This window comes from Phragmites australis, chromosome 12 (assembly GCF_958298935.1).
Source record: "Phragmites australis chromosome 12, lpPhrAust1.1, whole genome shotgun sequence".
In the NCBI taxonomy this organism is placed as follows: Eukaryota; Viridiplantae; Streptophyta; class Magnoliopsida; order Poales; family Poaceae; genus Phragmites; species Phragmites australis.
This window is the reverse complement of record NC_084932.1, coordinates 17,714,012-17,733,692: the sequence shown is the minus strand read 5'-3', so window position 1 is coordinate 17,733,692 and position 19,681 is coordinate 17,714,012. Positions and strand designations below refer to the sequence as shown.

The window sequence follows — 19,681 nt, the reverse complement described above, 5'->3', positions numbered from 1 at the left end:
GGTCGTCATGTTCGTTGATTTCTTCCTTTCCCCCCTTCTAGCTTTTTCCTCTATGTCCTTAGCTATTATGGCATTGAGCTCATCCACCTTAACCCCAACTCCCTCATCATGCTCAATGTCTTCACACATCTTTGTGCAGCCTACCTGGGCGTGCGCCCCTCTGTTGATCTATTCCGGTACTTCTACATCCTAAAGAGGCTCTCGAGTAGGGTTGCTGGCAGTGTCGGATTCCACCTCTGAGATGGGAAGTTCAGGGAGTATATCGGCTTCTCCAATAAGTGCTCCTGGTTAGGGTGGCACAAAAGGTGATTCTACTGTCAGCCTCCCCCACCTTAAGTTAAGTACAGAGGACTTGTACTGCTTGCAAGGCCACTGTGGATGGAGGCACCAAATCATGAAGTGACTAAGACGCGGGAGGCCTGACCCGGAGGCTGAGAACACAAGTGTTCACAGCTAGGACTCAGATGAGGTCAAAGTCATAGGAACTGTAGGCCTAGGTTGAAGTGGAGGTAGTGCAACCATGTCGTTGAACTCATCCTCTGTCGGTGATGGCGCGCTAGAGGAAGATGAGGGCCCAACAGGCAGCTGCCCGCCGGTCAGTGATCCTGCAGCACCGCCAACCCTGACTCCAGACCCCATACCTTTGACCCCAACTTCAGGTGAGTTCAGACTTCTTGAGAAAGCCGTGTGGCCACGGTAGTTGATTAATTTGATGTACGAGTAGATGCCGAACAAGGATCATGGAAAGGCAGTCATTGGCGTGGGCAATTTGGCCGTTGTGACGTCGTCCGCGCCAAAAGTTGCGGTTGAGGTGGACGCCCCTAAGAAGACATCTAAGAGAGCAAGTTCCCTCCTCAGCCAATTGAAGACGTCCCAAGACTAGAAGAGGCCCAGTACGGTTTATAGCCTTGACATCTTCCTTTAGTTTTCAGAAACGCAATCTTTAGCTTCTTTCTCGCAGATTCCTTGAAGCACTAACACCAGCCTTTGAACCCCCACAACCCCGGATCTAGGAGGGTGATTCCTCTGAGGGATGGAGGGGTGAGACCACCAAGCCCCCGGCTCCTGCTAACAGAGGCAGAGAGGTAGAAGTCTCATCACTTGAGGTGGATGAGACTCGTTCACGAGTTGCCAGGGGGATATGCCCTGGAGGGACCCAGGTTCAAGGTGGCCGTAACCCGGAAGACTTCTTGAGTGTCTTCTTTATGGTGAGTACTACCCTGTAAGACAACCGTTTAGTTAATAAAATCGTATGTGATGACCAGAGGTTTTGTAGTTGGGAATGTCGCGAATGCACAAGCTCCGCAATGAAGTTTGGCAGGTGAGTGCCCAGCTAGCCTGACTCGAGGGGGATATTGCCGAGAAGGACCGTCAGCTGGACAAGATGGTCCTCCAACTCTCCAAGGAGGTCTCCAAGAAGAAGGGGACACACTCCGAGTTGGACAACAAATCCAAGGGTAAGCTTCCAAATATCTTGGACACGCCATGCCTTGTATTTTTGTTTTGAACCCAATGTCTTTTTCATGTAGAGTTGTCCAAGACCCGCGACACCCTAGCCTAGGAAGAGGCCCAGATAGGCTCCGTTTGACAATAACTCACGGTGGCCCTAGATACATTCAAGGATGCTCTTGTCAGAGTCAGAATCCAGGTGGAGCATGTGGAGGACTCTGGTGCCGCCAGGTTGGCTACCTGGGCGACCAAGCTCACCGAGACCAAGCCAGCCACATTTCAAGCCAAGCCTGGTGAGGTGTGGAAGAGGCGGTCACCCAGGTGCTAGCCATTCTGAAGGCACGCAACCAAGAGATCGACACTGACATCCTTCAAGTAGAGTTCCCTAGGGAAACTAATGAGGAGATGAACCAGATGTTGGAGGAGATGTCTGGGCCAACCAAGGGCTATGTGGACACGATGACCTTCATGTCATTTCCTTATGACTTCTATTTCCTGCAATCAATAAAATGAACTTCGTAGTGTATTAGAACCTAAGATATTATTCTTAAATGTTATGCGCTTGAGATGGGAGCATCATGGGTGCCTGGTATTGAATGTGTTCGACAACTTATCATGCGTAACCTTACTCGCTTCTCCCTCTGGTTAGTTTAGGAGACATCAGCCGCTAGTCGAGGTCGAGGCGCTCATTATGGTCAGCCTTAGGTCCGACTTGAGTGGAAAGCATCATAGCCCTCAGGCACTCGTGGACACGATAAGGAACCTTTTCACAACCCCAAAGTCGTGACTTAAAACTCCATTCCTTCTCATTGGAATTCTCTTTTAGAGCATAGACAATACGCCATTTTCAGTTTTTAGTACCGAGTACCCATTAAGCCCCCGACTGTTTATCCAAGATGAAATTCTAGATAGGCAGTCTAAAAGTTAGGAAGCAAATAATGCAATGAAGTGAAAGAAACTCATACTACCTTTTAGTCATAGAAAAGCTTTTTGTAACATCCAGTGCGCACGTGGGTAAGGGTACCAGGATAACAGCTTACCCTGTTGCCAGGCATGAGGGTGCAAGGGACGATAGATAAGGTCGAAAAGGGTATTCAAGCAACTTTTCAAGCAATATGATCTTTATTACTATAAATGTACTCTTAGTACTTACATATGGGACTTACTGAGCTAATCGACGTTACATTAATTATTGAGGACCCTACCACCTTATACCGTTAACCTAAACGACATAGATTAGATTTAGCCAGTACACAAGGACCCTTCTACTTTGGGCATAGCGTATTGCTGCTACATTGGTTCCAAACTAGTCGTGGAACCAGATCCCTGGGTTGTTAGGCTTTCTTTTTTGATGCTCTGGTCGTGGTCACGATGAAGCCTTCTCAGCCACCTTGGTCCTTGAGTTCTTGGTCTCCTTATCGTGCTAGTGCTGAGCCGCCATGTTGAGACTCCACTTGTCGTAGCAGAGGCCTGCTTTGGGGTAACCCTAGATAGTGATGACTCCTTCGGGTCCTGTAATCTTCACGCATTGGTAATCGTAATGCACGATAGCCATGAACATAGCTAGGGTTAGTCGTCCTAAGATGGCGTTGCACGTCGTCTCGAAATCAACCACATCGAATAGAATTTTTTATGTCTGAAAGTTGTCGGGCTTCCCAAAGTTGATGGGAAGCGATATTTGGCCGATAGGCGTGGTTGAAGATCCAGGTACAATGCCATAGAAGGCTTGATTAATTGGCTTGATGGCAGATCGGGAGATCTACATCGCATCGAGTGGACCTGAGAAGAGGATGTTCATAGAACTTCCTCCATCGATAAGCACTCGGGTGACCTTGCAGCATGCAAAGTTTTATGGGCAGTAATTTTTGCTGAAAGAGATTTCAACGTTTGACAACTTGATGGTCTGGTGCCTCTTGGGGGCGGCTGCTAGGACTTCTCAGGCCACCGTCTTGTACTGCCATTTGGATTCATAGGACGTGGAACCACTAAACATGTGGTCGATGGTCCTGTCCCCCTCCTGGTAGGGCATCGGGTTTGAGTCATCATCGCTGGAGCTGGAGTCCATTCTCTTGGTCGCAAACTGGGTCTTCTTCCCCTTAGCCTTGTCGATCTCAGCCTTGACCAGCTTTTGGTAGATGTGGCATTGCTGGAGTTTGTGGGCGGAGCGTTTGCCAGTGCCTGGATGATAGTCCTTGCCCCGAGATGTACCAGGATGCTTGTCAGGAAGATCTGCCAAAACTTCATCAGTTTTAGTTTTCTTGCCCTTACCTCCTTTGAATTTCTTCTTGCGGTTGCTCTTCACCGAGTCATCATCTAGTCTAGGTTGGGGGGTGTTTGGTGGCCTGGTCCCTTTCCTTGATGAACAGGAGTGCCTCTTTGGCATTGGCCGCCTTGTCGATGATTTTCATGAGTTGACCATCTCGGGCTCCTTCCTGGTGACGTCCTAAATGCATCATCGGCTCCTAACCCCTTGGGTAAATGATTGGATGATCATAGTTGTTTATCTTTGAGATGGTGCTCCAGGTGTTGCTGAACCATCAGACGAACTCGCGCAAGATTCCCTTCTCCATCTGCATAACACGAAAAAGGTTGTTCTTCTTACTAGGTTGGACGTATGTGCCTTAGAAGTTGGATCGGAACATATCGCAGAGCTGTTCCCACGAGTAGATCATCCCCGTTGGTAAATTGGTCAGCCAAGTCCTAGCCGACCCCTCAAGGGCTATGGAGAGGTAGTTAGCCATAACCTTTTTGTCCCAACCAGCTGCTTGGATGACTGTAGTTTAGATCTGGAGAAACTCAATGGGGTTGGTGGTACCGTTGTACTTCTCGATTGACCCCGGTTGAAATCGAGCAGGCTAGTCAACCCTTTGTAGATCTGGAAAGAAAGCATAGATTCTTTGGACATGTCGGTCATCAAGGGTATCTAGCCCTTGCCTTCAGGGATAATTAGATTTGTAGTAGGGGTTGTCAGAGGGTTTCTTGTAGCCACCACATATCTGAAACACTGGGTTCCCAAATGATTGTCGGGAGACACAAGATCCTGGATCCCATTGGGATTTTGGACTGCAGTAGTTGTCATCAGCGGAGGCTGGTTGTTGTTTCCCGCAGTAGAGCCCCCGTCTCCGATGGCAAAGACTTCTCGTGGGTAATCTCCGATAGAGGAGGAGTCCAGATCCATCATGGATTTGTCAACGGAGGAGACCTCCAGGTAGGTACTTCGACAATCCATATTGTCGGAAGCCACGGGGGAAAATCCCGACTTGCGCGATCATCTTGGTCATCGGGTGATCCATAAAACGACTTACGTCATCGCTGGAATCATATCTAGTAAGGTCATCATCGCGATCCACCCGGTCGACCGCCGATTACTTGTCAGTTGAAGAGGGTAAAATTATCATAGAACCCCTCGTCTGAGAAGACAGTTCTTGGTGCAGACTTGAATGGAGTTAGCGACATGTTATGTGTCGAGTTTTTAGTGTCGTTGGTCATATTCCCCACGGACGGTGCCGGCTATCGATGATTTGTGAACCGCCGATCTTACGAATACGTGAAGGATGTAGGGAATACTCCTTGTAGCCGAATCACACACCAAACACAGAGATTTATACGGGTTCAAGCCTCCCGAATGATAATGGCCCTACGTCCTGTGATCTTGTATTGAACTTTGAGACCATATTACAAAGGGGGGGGGGGTCTTGGCTACCATAAATAAATCTAAATCTAGTTGATGGCTCCTTTCTTGTAGTCTCGGCGAGATGTCGATGTAGATCGCAATTATAGAAGGCTCGAAGGCTTGAGGCTCCTGTAGTATTGGGGTTTGTTTGTTGGACTTTAATGGACTTGTCCTCTGTAGAATGGTAAACTTATAAATACACATACTTTCGCTTGGTGGTACGATGGTAAACTTATAAATACATATACGATTAAGGGGGTGAAGACCAATGTACCCCTAGAATATGCCTCCATATGAGGGTATATTAGTAAAGATTCACCAGGGATTGGGATGAAGTATAAATACTCCAAGCCTGGATTGTAATAGGGCATTAAATTCTCAAGGTGCCACATACTTAAGACAAGCCCACCTTCTGTCTTGTTCGATCATCTCTAGCCTTCGAGACCTTTTCCATCTGGTCTTGGTCTCAAGGCCCACTCTCACTTTTTGGGATCCGTATAGATAACAATTGTATTAGTTGGTTCATATATTTCTATCTCGTCAGCTATAACGATATATCTTTTGTGTTCAGCTAAGGTTGTTGGAACCGGCGGTGACCACCGAGCTCTGGATCGTCTCCGGTGAACTCAGGAGTGCAATGAACACACACGCACGCGTAGTGGAAAGTATTTTTCTTGCTGCCAATGACCGCAGCCCTTTTTCTTGTTTTCTATTTCATCTTATACGAAAAGGAAACATGCATACATGAGCTTGATGCCCGACATTCCCGCCACGCCGCACAAGCTGCACGGAGTGCCATTTTACTCGGTCACCCGTGCGATATGCCCGGCGAGCGCGTCGTGGCGAGACTATGCGATGGACGCGGTCGCGGCGTGGACTAGGCACATCACTACCACCCGCGATTCTACGCTAACAGACTAAGCACCTAAATGCAAACAAACGTGACAGGAAATACAGGATTACATCAACAAATCACCCCCTTAATCCTGTTGAACATCGATGACGCCCAGCTTCTGTCTCATCTCGACGAACTTGACTCTACCGAGAGGCTTGATCAGTATATCAGCCAGTTGTCCGTCTGTGCCAACGTGATCGACTTCAATCATTCCATCACTGATACACTCACGAATGTAATGGAACCGTGTATCTATATGTTTGCTTCTCTCATGGTACACAGGATTCTTGCTGAGTTCAATTGCAGACTTGTTGTCAATCAGTAGTCTGAACTTTTCAGTTTTTCCTCCTGTCAGTTCAGCCACCAACCTGCTCAACCACACACCCTGACAAGCACTAGCTGCTGCAGCAATGTATTCAGCTTCACATCAGGACAATGCTACAACTTTCTGCTTCTGTGAGGTCCAAGTCACCAGATTTGGTCCAAGGAAATAAACAACCCCTGTGGTGCTTTTGCGATGAACAAGATCTCCAGCTAAATCACTATCTGAATATCCCAGTAACTTCAGCTCTGAATTTCTTCCCTTCACAAATCTGCAGCCATAGTTGATTGTCCCAGATATGTATCTGACAATTCTTTTGACCAGTGCCCAATGTTCTTTCGTTGGTGCTTGCATAAATCGACTTGCAACTCCCACTGAATAAGCTAGATCAGGTCTAGTGTTAACCAAGTACCTTAAGCTCCCAATGATGCTTCTGTACCTGGTAGCATCCTCTTCACTGCCTGCATTTCCAGCCAATACTTTCACATGCTGTTCCATTGGAGTGTCTACTGGGTTACACCCTTTCATGCCACTGATCTCAACTATTTTGGCAGCATAGGCACTCTGATAGAGTGTGAATTCTCCAGTTTTCTGTTTCACCTCCATGCCCAAATAGTAGCTCAACAGCCCTAGATCACTCATACTGAATAGCCTTTTCATTTGATGCTTGAATTTTCCAATTTTGCTGCTGTTAGGTCCACAAATAATGAGATCATCAACATATACTCCAATTAACAAGAATGAGTCACCCTCACTTCTTCTGTAAACTGCATGCTCAACATTGCTCCTTCTAAACCCTAGACTTCTCAGTTCTTGATCCAATTTTGCATTCCAGGCTCTTGGTGCCTGTTTCAGGCCATATAGTGCTTTCTGAAGTTTCAGCACTTTGCCTTCCAATTTGGGATCACAGAAGCCAGGTGGCTGATGAACATACACCTCTTCAAGAAGATCTCCATTCAAAAATGCCGATTTGACATCCATATGGTGTACCTCCCAATTTCCATGTGCAGCAAGAGCAAGTAGCAGCCTGACAGACTCCAACCTTGCTACAGGTGCAAAGACTTCATCAAAATTCACCCCCTGTGTTTGAGCATATCCTTTTGCCACCAATCTGGCTTTGTGTTTGATTATATTCCCAGATGGATCTCTTTTCACTTTGAAAATCCATTTCAATCCAATAGTCTTTTGTCCTTTTGGCAGATCAGACACAGTCCATGTTTTGTTCTCATGAATGGACTGGAGTTCATCTTGCATTGCATCCCTCCAGCACTTAACTTCTAGAGCATTTTCAACACTTAATGGCTCATCTGCTGCTAACAAACACAGACCACTGTATTCAAAATTCTGGACCTCATCTGTGCTATCAAACAAGTCTAACAGTGTTCTGAACCTGAGACCAATACCTTCAGAATCTGCTTCTGTATTTGAGGGTGGAGTGGCCCACTGAATCTCAGGTTGTTGTGGTGCTGGTGGTGTCATAGGTGATCCATGTCCTGTAGGAATCTGAGGGCTATGTGGTGGAGACCAATTTTCATTTTGATCAGTTTGTGGCTGAAAACCTGTCTCTGCATTTGCTTCAGAATTGCCTTTTGCAGGATTGTATACAGTGCTCTGAAACTCGACAGTGAAAGTTTCAGTGTCTCCATTCTCTCTGCTTGAGCTATTCTAGTCCCACACCTGATCTTCCTCAAAAATCACATCCCTACTAACATGTAGACGACCTGTCAGAGGGTCCAGTAACCGATATCCCTTTGTTCCAGCTTCATATCCCAACAGTACCATTTTCCTTGACCTGTCAGATAATTTTGTCACTCCAGGGCCTAAGTCCTTTACATGAGCAATGCAGCCAAAGGTTCTCAAATGAGTAACTTGAGGTTTTCTGTCGTGCCAGGCTTCAAATGGGGTCTTATCCTGCAAGCTTTTGGTTGGTGCTCTATTCAACACATATACTGCAGTTGCTACTGCTTCTCCCCAAAATCGGGCAGGTACTGACTTACTCTTTAACATGCACCTTGCCATCTCCACCACTGTCTGATTTCGACGCTCAACTACTCCATTCTGCTGAGGTGAATATGGGGTAGTTGTATAGTGCTTGATTCCTGCCTCATTGCAGAACACTGTGAACAGATTGGAATTGAATTCCCCCCCTCTATCTGTTCTCAGTGCTTTGACTTTGCTGCCTTGCTCAATTTCTGCTCTGGTCTTGATTTTCTTCAGATAAGCTAAAGCTTCATCTTTTGTTTTCAGCATCTCGACCCACATGTATCTGCTGAAGTCACCAACAACCAACAAAAAATATGACTTGCCTCCTGGAGTTGGTGGTCTGATCTGACCACACAGGTCTGCATGGACCAACTCTAAGCCTTTTTCAGCTCTGTACGTGGACGCTTGTGGAAAATGAGTTCTGTGCTGTTTACCCAAAACACAACCATCACAGACTTGTTCTACCCTGTCCACAATTGGCATTCCTTCTACCATATGCTTTCTGCCTAGATCACGAAGAGCTCTGAAGTTCAGGTGCCCATACCTTGCATGCCACTTCCAAGCTTCATCATTCAGTTTCGTCAGTAAACATACAGGTGGCACCACACCAAGCTTGATTGTGTACAACCGGTTTCCAGTGCGTGGCGCACTGATTATCAGTGTGTGTTCCTGATCAAACACCTTCAGACGACCATTTTCCAACACCACCTTACACCCCCCTTCCTCGAGCTGCCCAAGGCTAATAATGTTGCTCTGAAGCTTTGGAATGTAATAGACATCAGATAGTACCTTGTGTTCATTGTGTCGACCATTCATGACGACTGAGCCAAGTCCATGGATCTCCACGCATGACCCATCCCCAAAATGAACAGTGCCCCCCACTGACTTGTCTAGGTGTGTCACAGCCGAAATAGTGCCTGTCATGTGATTACTTGCACCAGTGTCCAGAACCCAGATGTTGTCCTCGCACTCCAACGGGACAACATTGTTCTCCGTCAGATGAACGATCTTTGTGGATGCCAGTAGCAGCGCCGGCTGATCAGCACCTGTGACGGCGACGTTCACCTCTTCGTGTTTCGGCTCCTTCTTCTTCTTCTTCGGACGCTTGCAATCCTCGGCCCAATGCCCGTAGATGCCGCAGTTGTGGCACCGACCTTTCCGGCGGGGTGTGCCTTCCGACATGAGTTTTACATTGCCGGTGCTCCTGGAGCTGCCGCCATCAGAACGTTGTGGCGCCTTCCCTCTTCCTTGGCCGCCACTCCCACCGCTCCCCTCCCTAGCAGAATGGGAGGTGAAGCGATGTTTGTGCTTTTCAAGCCAATCATCCTCTACGAGCATCAACCTGCCGGCCTTGTCCACGATCTGCTCCACCTTGTCCTCGAAGCGATCTTCTACCGCGCGAAGTCTGCCCACCAGCTCCTCGATTGTGAGTCCGTCCATATCACAGAACATCTCAATCGAAACAGCGACTTGATTGAATCGAGCCGGCACGACGCGGAGGAATTTCTTGACGACACGAATGTCTTCGATCGTCTCTCCGAGGGCTTTCAGATTGGCGACGAGATTTGTGATCCGCATGCTGAAATCTTCCACGCTCTCACCCTCCTTGAACGCGATGTTCTCGAACTCCTTGAGGAGCTTCTGTGCATTGACCGCCTTGACACGATCAGTACCTTGCCTCATGGTCTTGAGCAGATCCCACGCCTCCTTTACGTTCGCTTTCGCACCCAGCGCCGCCCACATGTCACTGGGCACAGAACGCATCAGAGCGCCCATGGCCTGCCGGTCTATCGGTCGTGGCACGTCCTTTCCGGGCTCGATTGCATCCCACATCTCCAGGGCTTCATAGTTGATCTTCATCATCATCGCCCAATCTGCATAATTCGTGCGGGAAAGCATCAGCCACATCAACGTGCTCTCCTTGACGACGCGGTGACCGCCTAATCCTCCTGATCCTGATGTATCATCATCGCCAGCCATCTCCTTGTCCTCTTCAATGCGTGGTCTTTTGGGTGAGGGCGGCCTCTCGAATGGAATATCTTGCATTCAACACCGAGAGCCCCTCACGCCAGTGCTCCTACACGCCTGGACGCCAGCGGCCGGCTCTGATACCAGTTGTTGGAACCGGCGGTGACCACCGAGCTCTGGATCATCTCCAGCGAACTCAGGAGTGCAATGAACACACACGCACGCGTAGTGGAAAGTATTTTTCTTGCTGCCAATGACCGCAGCCCTTTTTCTTGTTTTCTATTTCATCTTATACGAAAAGGAAACATGCATACATGAGCTTGAAGCCCGACATTCCCGCCACGCCGCACAAGCTGCACGGAGTGCCAGTTTACTCGGTCACCCGTGCGATATGCCCGGCGAGCGCGTCGTGGCGAGACTATGCGATGGACGCGGTCGCGGCGTGGACTAGGCACATCACTACCACCCGCGATTCTATGCTAACAGACTAAGCACCTAAATGCAAACAAACGTGACAGGAAATACAGGATTACATCAACAAAGGTTACATGAGTGCTTTCAGCGGTAAAATATTTAGCCATGTGATAGGGCAGGATGCAAGTGTTAGTGTGTCCTGCGTGTGTAGTGGTGTACACCAATGCACATCATCATATTTAAAAAAATAAGAAATATATATTTGTTTACTCACCCAAAGAAAACCCGCAGATACATCAATAGTGTCAAGAAATGGTAATATCGTGCAGACAGAAATAATAGGGTGCAGCTGAAAGGGAAGTAATTTGAGAGTTAGTCCTGCTCTCATGTTGTCTTTTTGGTTCGTGGATTACAAACCTAATGTGTATATGAACTATCGAAGTTCTTCTACTGAAGTTACAAAAATAAATTCTACTTGAGTGTTGTATAACAACCCTTCTCAACAAATTTAAGTGCCAGCAGGCTCCATTACTTACTCTTGTAGAGAAAACACGGCTGGATTTATTTTATGCTAAGATATCATTTTATATATGTACGTATGATTTATTTCTTCATGTATTGTTATAAATAGATGCTTTTATTTTTGCATGGTTCATGCAGATGGGTATGAGGCTTGCTGTCCAATACCGCAGGCGCCGGTGCCCCTCTCCAGCCTCATGTACCCAGCCTCGCCCCAGGTCGTCCCCCACGAGTTCTTGAGCAGCCAGTACAGGGTCCCGTCCTGCGCCACGCCGTACCCCACCACCGTCACCGCATGGGTAAGGTCCGTGCCACAGCTGTCCGCAGTGAACACGCCGCCCCCGTAGGACTGGAAGCTGCGGCCGTCGATGCCAACGGAGACCGGCTGGTTGGCGACGGCCACGGCGAGCGCCGTCTCGTCGCCGCTTGGCACGTCCTGGAAGTCGCTGATCGTAACGGCCGGCTGGACGGATTGGCACATGCCCTGGGCGCCGGTGTACGGGTAGGCGTCCTCGGTGGTGAGGCCGCCGGTGCCGATGATGTACTGGAAGGCCTTGTCCATGTTGCCGCCGCCGCAGCCGTTGTTCCCGTCATTGTTGTCGCAGTCCAGCAGCTGCTGCTCCGACAGCGACACCAGCTGGCCGGTCGTGATCTCGTGGATGCCTTCCACGGCCGCCACCGTAGAGAACGCCCAGCAACAACCTGCAAGTTATATATTAAAAATGCGGTGCTGTACATGTGTCGAAGACGAATCAAACAGGTAAGATACATGAGTAATTACTAATTATTTGGTTAATTACGTACTACATTGGCCTTGATTCTTGACACCGGTGACAGCGCCTTTCTGCCTCCAATCAACGGATTGTTGGTCGTCCGACAGCGTAAAATTCTCGTACTTGAAACCGGGCAATTTCTTGGCCCCGGACGGCACGGGCTTGAACCCGGTGTACATGGCCATGAACTCGTCGTGGGTCACGTCGGTGAACTCGTTGGTTGCCAGGCGATACTTCTTTCCGCCTGCGGCGTTGGACCTGTCAATAAAAGCAGCGTTTTCCCTGAATACCTCGAACCGCCGCGCCTTCTCGGCCTCGTCCTTGTAGGTGCGGCCGTGCTCGGCCATCCACTTCTGGTGCCTCGCCTTCATGGCCTCCTCGCTGTAGCCAATGCCAGAGGATGGCTGCCGGGCCGCGATCACGCAGGAGATGAGGTCCATCATGGTAACCACGGCGAACAGCATTACGGCAGCCATGATCAGAGGCTTGCTGCCGAAGTAGGACGCCATGCTAGCTATTTTAAATCTTGAGTGCTATGCTATATTGGGAGTACGTATATTTCTGTACGTATATGTTGTATGTGTGAAGCTAGCTAGCGTATTGTTGTTGTGCAGCCCATGTGTAGGATGCCAGTGGGTTTATATAGAAGGCCAGGAGCTGCACTGATCTAATGAAGTCCCTTTGGATTGTAGGTCACGTTCGGTGCCCAAGTGGCCTGGTCGTTACTTGCTCATGCGCGTGCGTAAATGCATGAGCACTAGAGTAGTCGTACGTAGAACAGAAGCCTAGCGTTACGTGCGCGTCGTATTTTGTGGACTTGACAAGAATAAACGATCACTTGACAGGCTATGCATGCCTCACTGATTCCATCTACCTTTGAAGCGCATATAATACATTAAGTACTTGCTTACCAAGCTTGGATTGTCCCACACGGTAACGTCATTTTGCAACCTAACTTCCTCGCAAAACATTGACGACTCTGAATTAATGTTAACGTTTTTTGTCCTCCGGAGTTTGATACTTCCGAGAGTGATCCATAAGTAACGACCCATGACAACAATTTTCGATCACTATGTGAAAAAAAATCATAGGTGATAGATATAAGTGATAGATGGTAATCGTTATTAGTGACGGGTCTCGCACCCGTCATCCTAAACGCATCAGTGATGAGTCATCATTGGTGACAGATTATGATCCGTCACCAATGAGATCATAGGTGACGGTCGGTAACTTGATCCGTCACTAATAAAGGTCATAGGTGTCGGGTTGTAACACTGACAGGTCGTAACACTGACAGGTCGTAACAGTGACCCGTCACTAATGACTGAACATAAATGATTGGTCGTAACAGTGATCCATCACTTATGATTGATGAACGTTTTTCGCTTTTGTTGGATACGAAAAAAATAAAAAAAAATATTTTTTCACCTAAGCCACCCCAACACAGGGGCCTATCACATATGCCCCATAAACCACGCTATTTTTCAAACTATTTTCAGTCTTTGCATTCCGTTTGAATCAAACCCGCAACCTCTCCTCACACGCGAACCACCCTTACCACCTCAGCTATCAGGTGTGATAGGAAGCGGATATTTTATCCTTTTAATCTTTGTTGCCGAAGGTCATAGGTGACGGGTCATAACTGTGATCCGGCACCTATAACTGATTGGTGACTGGTCGGAACAGTGACCCGTCACCTATAACCATGTTACCAATTTGAATTACAAGTTGCTCCAGAGTTTAAGAGCAAAGGGAATAAAAACATTTTTAATGGTTCGATTCAAAGTTTTGGACTCACAGAGTGAAATTAAAGTTCAATTGAGCTGTTCATTTCGACCAAAAGCAGCTGCATAATTGAAATAAGCAATATAACAAATGTTTCAAATAGGTAATATTGGCATAAAACGGGCATAACATTTGCATAACATTTGCATACGGACTCCGATTTCGACGTTTTTTGACTCTACGGACATCTACAGAAAAAGTCAGGTTTGGCAACTTTTTTGAGGCCAAATTCGGCCATGAAGATTGAGTTCTCACCCCCTAAAGTTTCTGCACCGTTTTAGAACGCGTATTTGTGTCCATAGTCGCCACCCCTTACATCAAACTTGAGCTAAAATGTACAATGGTTCCTATTTTAGTGCTGCTGAGATGAAAAAAAAAAGAAAAAAAAATATAGCATCATGCTTATTTTTCCTATTCATAAAGTCAGAAGCCCTATTCAATTTGTGCATAGCGTACTTTGCTCTTGGTATTCTAGCCTCTTTAATCTTTATACTTAGTCAAAATACTTTGTTAACAGTCATTCTGTGTTTGATTTTTAGTACAATGATCAAGAGAAATATATTGGCTCCACTTTGGGCACTGTTGCACCGAAGTGAGGAGGCCGGATAAAGAGATGATGCGGTATGCCACGCTCTTGAGACTACAATCGTGCATATTTTTGTCAAGCATGGGTGGATATTTAGTAATAGCTAGGTTATATGCCGACTAAGTTCGTTCATTCAAAACTATGCTGGCATTTTATTATTTGGTTATTCCTGTTACAGGTTTGTATGATGTTAACTGTAACTCTGTAATGGGTGACGGGTTGGTGCTTCTATAGAGGCAGAGGCCAAGATAGCTTTTATTCCATTGTCTAAAAAAATAAAGCTGTCATTAGTGATGGGTCACAACTTGACCCGTCATTAATAACTGGTCTAGAATGACCCGCCACTGATGAGTTGATCATTAGTGAGGGGTCACAACTTGACTCGTCACTAATGACTGGCTAGGATGACCCGTCACTGATGAGTCGTCATAAGTGACGGGTCATAACCGTGACCAGTCACCTATAACTGGTTTAGAATGACCCGTTACTAATGACTTGTTATTAGTGACGGGTCACAACTATGACCTGTCACTATTATCATAAGTGACGGGTCATGTTACGACCCGTCACTAATTTCGTGTCTCCTCTATCTGTTTTTTACGTAGTGAATATTGATATGATCTCTAAAATAGATTCCATCCTTTCTCTTTTAGATGTTGTTATAGCCCGCCAACACATATGAAAATTTGACCACTTCCCACTGATTGCAAATATTACTCCCTTCGGTCATAAATAATCATCGCTTTTGGCTTTTCACAGTTTTAAATGTGCAACTTTTGATTATGATTTTCTATTAGAATATAGTTATAATATCTAATTAAAATATAATATTGTGAAAGTATTTTTCAAGACAAATCTACACATGTGTTTTTTATGTTGCCAAAATAAATATTTTGGAATCTATTGACGGTCAAAGTTTTAAAAGTTTGACCAGATCTTGGTCAAAGAGATAAGTATTTATGACCGGAGGGGGTAGTGGTTTAAGATATTGAAACGGTCTTCAGTGTGATATTTTGACCATTGATTTCCATTAGAATATGTTATTTCAAATAAATTATATTATATTATGAAAATACTTTTAATGATGAATCTAGTTATATCAATTTTACATTACCAATCTATATAATTATTACTATATTGATGGTTAAAGTTTACAAAGTTTGGCCAACACAGATGCTATAACGACTTATATTTGCAATTGGAGGCAGTACTTTCTATGTGACACCAGAAGTTAAAATTTGAAAAATATTATACTACAAAAATATTTTAGACAACAAATTTAGCCACTACCTCATACTAGCACATTAGTGATGGATGATAAACGTTATTAGTGATGGGTTCCATACCCATCACTCCGAACGCGTCACTAATGATAACATATTAGTGATAGGTGATAGATATCACCCATCACTAATGACTTAATTATCTATCACGCGTAACTAATCATCTGATTGGAATGCCCCATACCCAAGAGCCTATAATAGCATTTTGCATAAACAATATTTCAAGCTTCAATGCAAATGCATGCGGCAAAAGAAAACATAAACATAGATGATATTTTCATTAAGAAAACGCAGAGATCTAAAACATGAGTATTAGAATAGGAAAAATAACGAACATCAAGAGAGCAAGGAGCAATCATGATTTCAGGGAAAGCTGTGAGATAGGATTAAGTAAATTGAACTTATATATTTTATTATAACAATAAAATGTTTCAATATTATTACTCTTCAAATAAGGGGGGAAACATTTGGTTCTTCCTATGCAACTCAATGTGCCACTAAACTGCTTAAAAGGTTTAGACAATAATATGGTGCATTGGTGCTGTCATGAAACATTTGATGATGCATCACAACAACATCTCAGACTTAACAAGTAACAATTAAATATATAGTGTAATACATTAGTTGATCATGATTGACAATGAACAACCATGGGATAAGGTGATCGTGCAATTGGAAACAAAGAAAGTCCACAACCAAGAACAGATAAAATACATGTACCTTAACTGTTGTGTTCTCAGCAACAACCACAGCAATATTACCAGCATTGGCAAAACGATTAGCCCAACCTGCAAGGCCATATAGACTAAAAAAGTTAAATAATTATAACATTTCAAATTTCAAATCTGCACAGTAACACTACCGTACAAGGTTGCTAGCAACATAGAAAGTTCATTAGTCCAACGCAATAATCTAAACGAGTGGCACCTACTTCACTTAAGGGGCCAATTCAGCCAAGCTTCGAATTATACTACAAGTTGGTACAATGAGCTCCAAAGTTGAGTCCTATTGCAAGCAGAATTTAGTTTCATAAACTAACCATATTATTATAAAGCTTTAGGTACCAGGGAACACCAGTTTATTTACTCATACTTCAACAGCAGCAAGCTCCTCGATCCAGAATTCATGAAACCCTTCACACTTTCTCTGTGATGTCCAGTTCACAACCATTTCTTATGTTCCCTGCAGTTGGCCAATTCTTTTCCTAGCCAAGGAAATCACTAACTAAATTTGAATCTGCAATCACTAACTATGACCCGTCACTAATCATCTTATTGGAAGTTGAGTCCTATTGCAAGCGTCGCTCATTGGGATCTGGGTGGGGAGGGGAGCGGGAACCCTACCTGGACGGCACTATGGAAGATGCCGCCAAGGCCGATGCGGTCCTTGAAGATGCAGTTGTTCTGGAGGATGGTGTTGTTCATCTTCTCTGAGTCGTTGTTCGTCACATCGTACACGTGGAGCACCACCTCCTTCATCTCACCCCTATGGCACGGCTCCTCCTCCTCCTCTTCCTCCGGTGGTGGCTTTTGCTACTGTTGCTACCGTCGCACGATTGAGCCTCTTCCTTCGGCGTCGAACGTGTGGTGGGAGGACGAGGCGGCGGGTGGCGGCGGGCGTTGGGAGGATGAGGGCGCTCGGGAGTTATGCAAAATCGGGAGAGGAGAGGTCTGGCGCTAGGGTTCGAGTTATATATAGACTAGTCATTAGTGACGGGTTATAGCTATCACTCGTCACTAATTACTTAATTATCAGTGACGGGTGTAGCTATCACCCGTCACTCGGTCATTTGTGACGGGCTTTAATGTGAGCTGTCACTGCGGTATTTTGTGACGGGTGATTTCCTCTCATAAGTGATGGGTCTTAGCCGAGGCCAAACCTGTGGTTATATTAGTGATGGGTTGTCATTGGACCCGTCACTAATAGGACATTAGTGACGGTTTCTGAGTAGCCGTCACTAATGTGGTGTATCCTATGTTGGTTTCTTACATAGTGAGTGCCACCGTATCCGTACTACCAACCCATTTAGTCATACTACCAAACCATTTTATGAGTCGTCCTTGAAACAATGGTCAAATGGTCAAAGTTGCAGAGCTTTTGTCTGCATGCTTTCTAGCACATCATATATTTACGAACAAAGTAACTTCCAGTGCTGATTTATGTTCTAATATATTTATGAAATCACACAAAATGTTATATTATTAAGTACTCATCCAGTCACAAATGGCATCTTGGATATACTTCGTGTTACACTTTTAAATTTTAGCCATCAATATCCTTTAAATATAATGAATGAAAACATAAAAAATATCACTACATCAAAAACAGACAAAGGAGACACAAAATTAGTGAAGGGTTATAACATGACTAGTCACTTATGATTGGAATGTCCCCTACCCATGAGCCTATAATAGCATTTTACATAAACAAAATTTCAAGCTCCAATGCAAATGCATGCGGCAAAAGAAAACATAAACATAGATGATATTTTCATTGAGAAAACGTAGAGATCTAAAACATGAGTATCAGAATAGGAAAAATAACGAACATCAGGAGAGCAAAGAGCAATCATGATTTCAGGGAAAGCTGTGAGATAGGATTAAGTAAATCGAACTTATACATTTTATCATAGCAATACAATGTTTCAGTATTATTACTCTTCAAATAAGGGGGGAAACATCTGGTTCTTCCTATGCAACTCAATGTGCCACTAAACTGCTTAACAGGTTCAGACAATAATATGGTGCATTGGTGCTATCATGGAACATTTGATGATGCATCACAACAACATTTCAGACTTAACAAGTAACAATCAAATATATAGTGTAATACAGTAGTTGATCATGATTAACAAGGAACAACCATGGGATAAGGTGATCTTGCAATTGGAAACAAAGAAAGTCCCCAACCAAAAACAGATAAAATACACGTACCTTAACTGTTGTGTTCTCAGCAGCAACCACAGCAGTATCACCAGCATTGGCAAAACGATTGGCACAACCTGCAAGGCGATACAGATTAAAGAAGTTAACTAATTATGACCTTTCAAATTTCAAATCTAAGTAGTAACACTACCGTACAAGGCTGCTAACAACATAGAAAGTTCATTAATCCAACACTATGATCTAAACGAGTGGCATCTACTTCACCTAAGTGGCCTATTCAGCCAAGCTTCGAATTATAGTACAAGTTGGTACAATGAGCTATAAAGATGAGTCCTATTGCAAGCAGCATTCAGTTTCATAAACTAACCACATTATTCTAAAGCTTCAAGTACGAGGGAACACCAGTTTATGTACTCATACTTCAACAACAGCAAGCTCCTCGATCCAGAATTCATGAAACCCTACACGCTTTCTCTGCGATGTCTGGCTCACAACCATTTCTTATGTTCCCTGCAGTTGGCTAATTCTTTTCCTATCCATGGAAATCACTAACTGAATTGTAATCTGCAATCACTAACTATGACCCGTCACTAATCATCTTATTGGAAGTTGAGTCCTATTGCAAGCATCACTCACTAGGATCTGGGTGGGGAGGGGAGAGGGGAACCCTACCTGGACGGCGCTGTGGAAGATGCCGCCGAGGCCGATGCAGTCCTTGAAGATGCAGTTGATCTGGAGGATGGTGTTGTTCATCTTCTCTGAGTCACTTTTCGTCACGTCGTACACGTGGAGCACCACCTCCTTCATCTCACCCCCACGGCATGGCTGCTCCTCCTCCTCTTCCTCCGGTGATGGTGCTTGCTGCTGCTGCTACCGCCGCACGATTGAGCCTCTAGCTCCGGCGTCGGGCATGTGGTGGGAGGACGAGGCGGCGGGCGTCGGGAGGACGAGGGCGCTCGGGAGTTAGGCAAAATTGGGAGAGGAGAGGTCGGACGCTAGGGTTCGAGCTATATATAAACTAGTCATTAGTGACAGGTTATAGCTATCACCCGTCACTAATGTCTTAATTATCACTGACGGGTGTAGCTATCACTCGTCACTCTGTCACTAGTGATGGGCTTTCATGTGAGCCGTCATTGCGGTATT

The 19,681-nt window shown here is 45.4% G+C and overlaps 1 protein-coding gene across 1 annotated transcript; it reads right to left on the bottom strand.

Moving 5' to 3' along the window:
• Window positions 1-11,057: 11,057 nt before the first annotated feature.
• On the bottom strand, window positions 11,058-12,589 carry LOC133887035 (senescence-specific cysteine protease SAG39-like). Its single transcript, XM_062326944.1, has 2 exons — window positions 12,028-12,589; window positions 11,058-11,925 (listed from the first exon to the last, which is right to left on the bottom strand). The coding sequence occupies exons 1-2, from the start codon at window positions 12,503-12,505 to the stop codon at window positions 11,357-11,359; spliced, it is 1,047 nt and encodes a 348-aa protein (XP_062182928.1). The 5' UTR covers window positions 12,506-12,589; the 3' UTR covers window positions 11,058-11,356.
• Window positions 12,590-19,681: the final 7,092 nt, after the last annotated feature.

What these genes read in the sequence shown, in the direction of transcription:
- LOC133887035 (XM_062326944.1), bottom strand. Translation starts at nt 12,505, where the DNA reads ATGGCGTCCTACTTCGGCAGCAAGCCTCTGATCATGGCTGCCGTAATG. An exon ending in CAAGAATCAAGGCCAATGTA is followed by an intron (nt 11,926 to 12,027) that starts GTACGTAATTAA and finishes TATAACTTGCAG; the next exon opens with GTTGTTGCTGGGCGTTCTCT.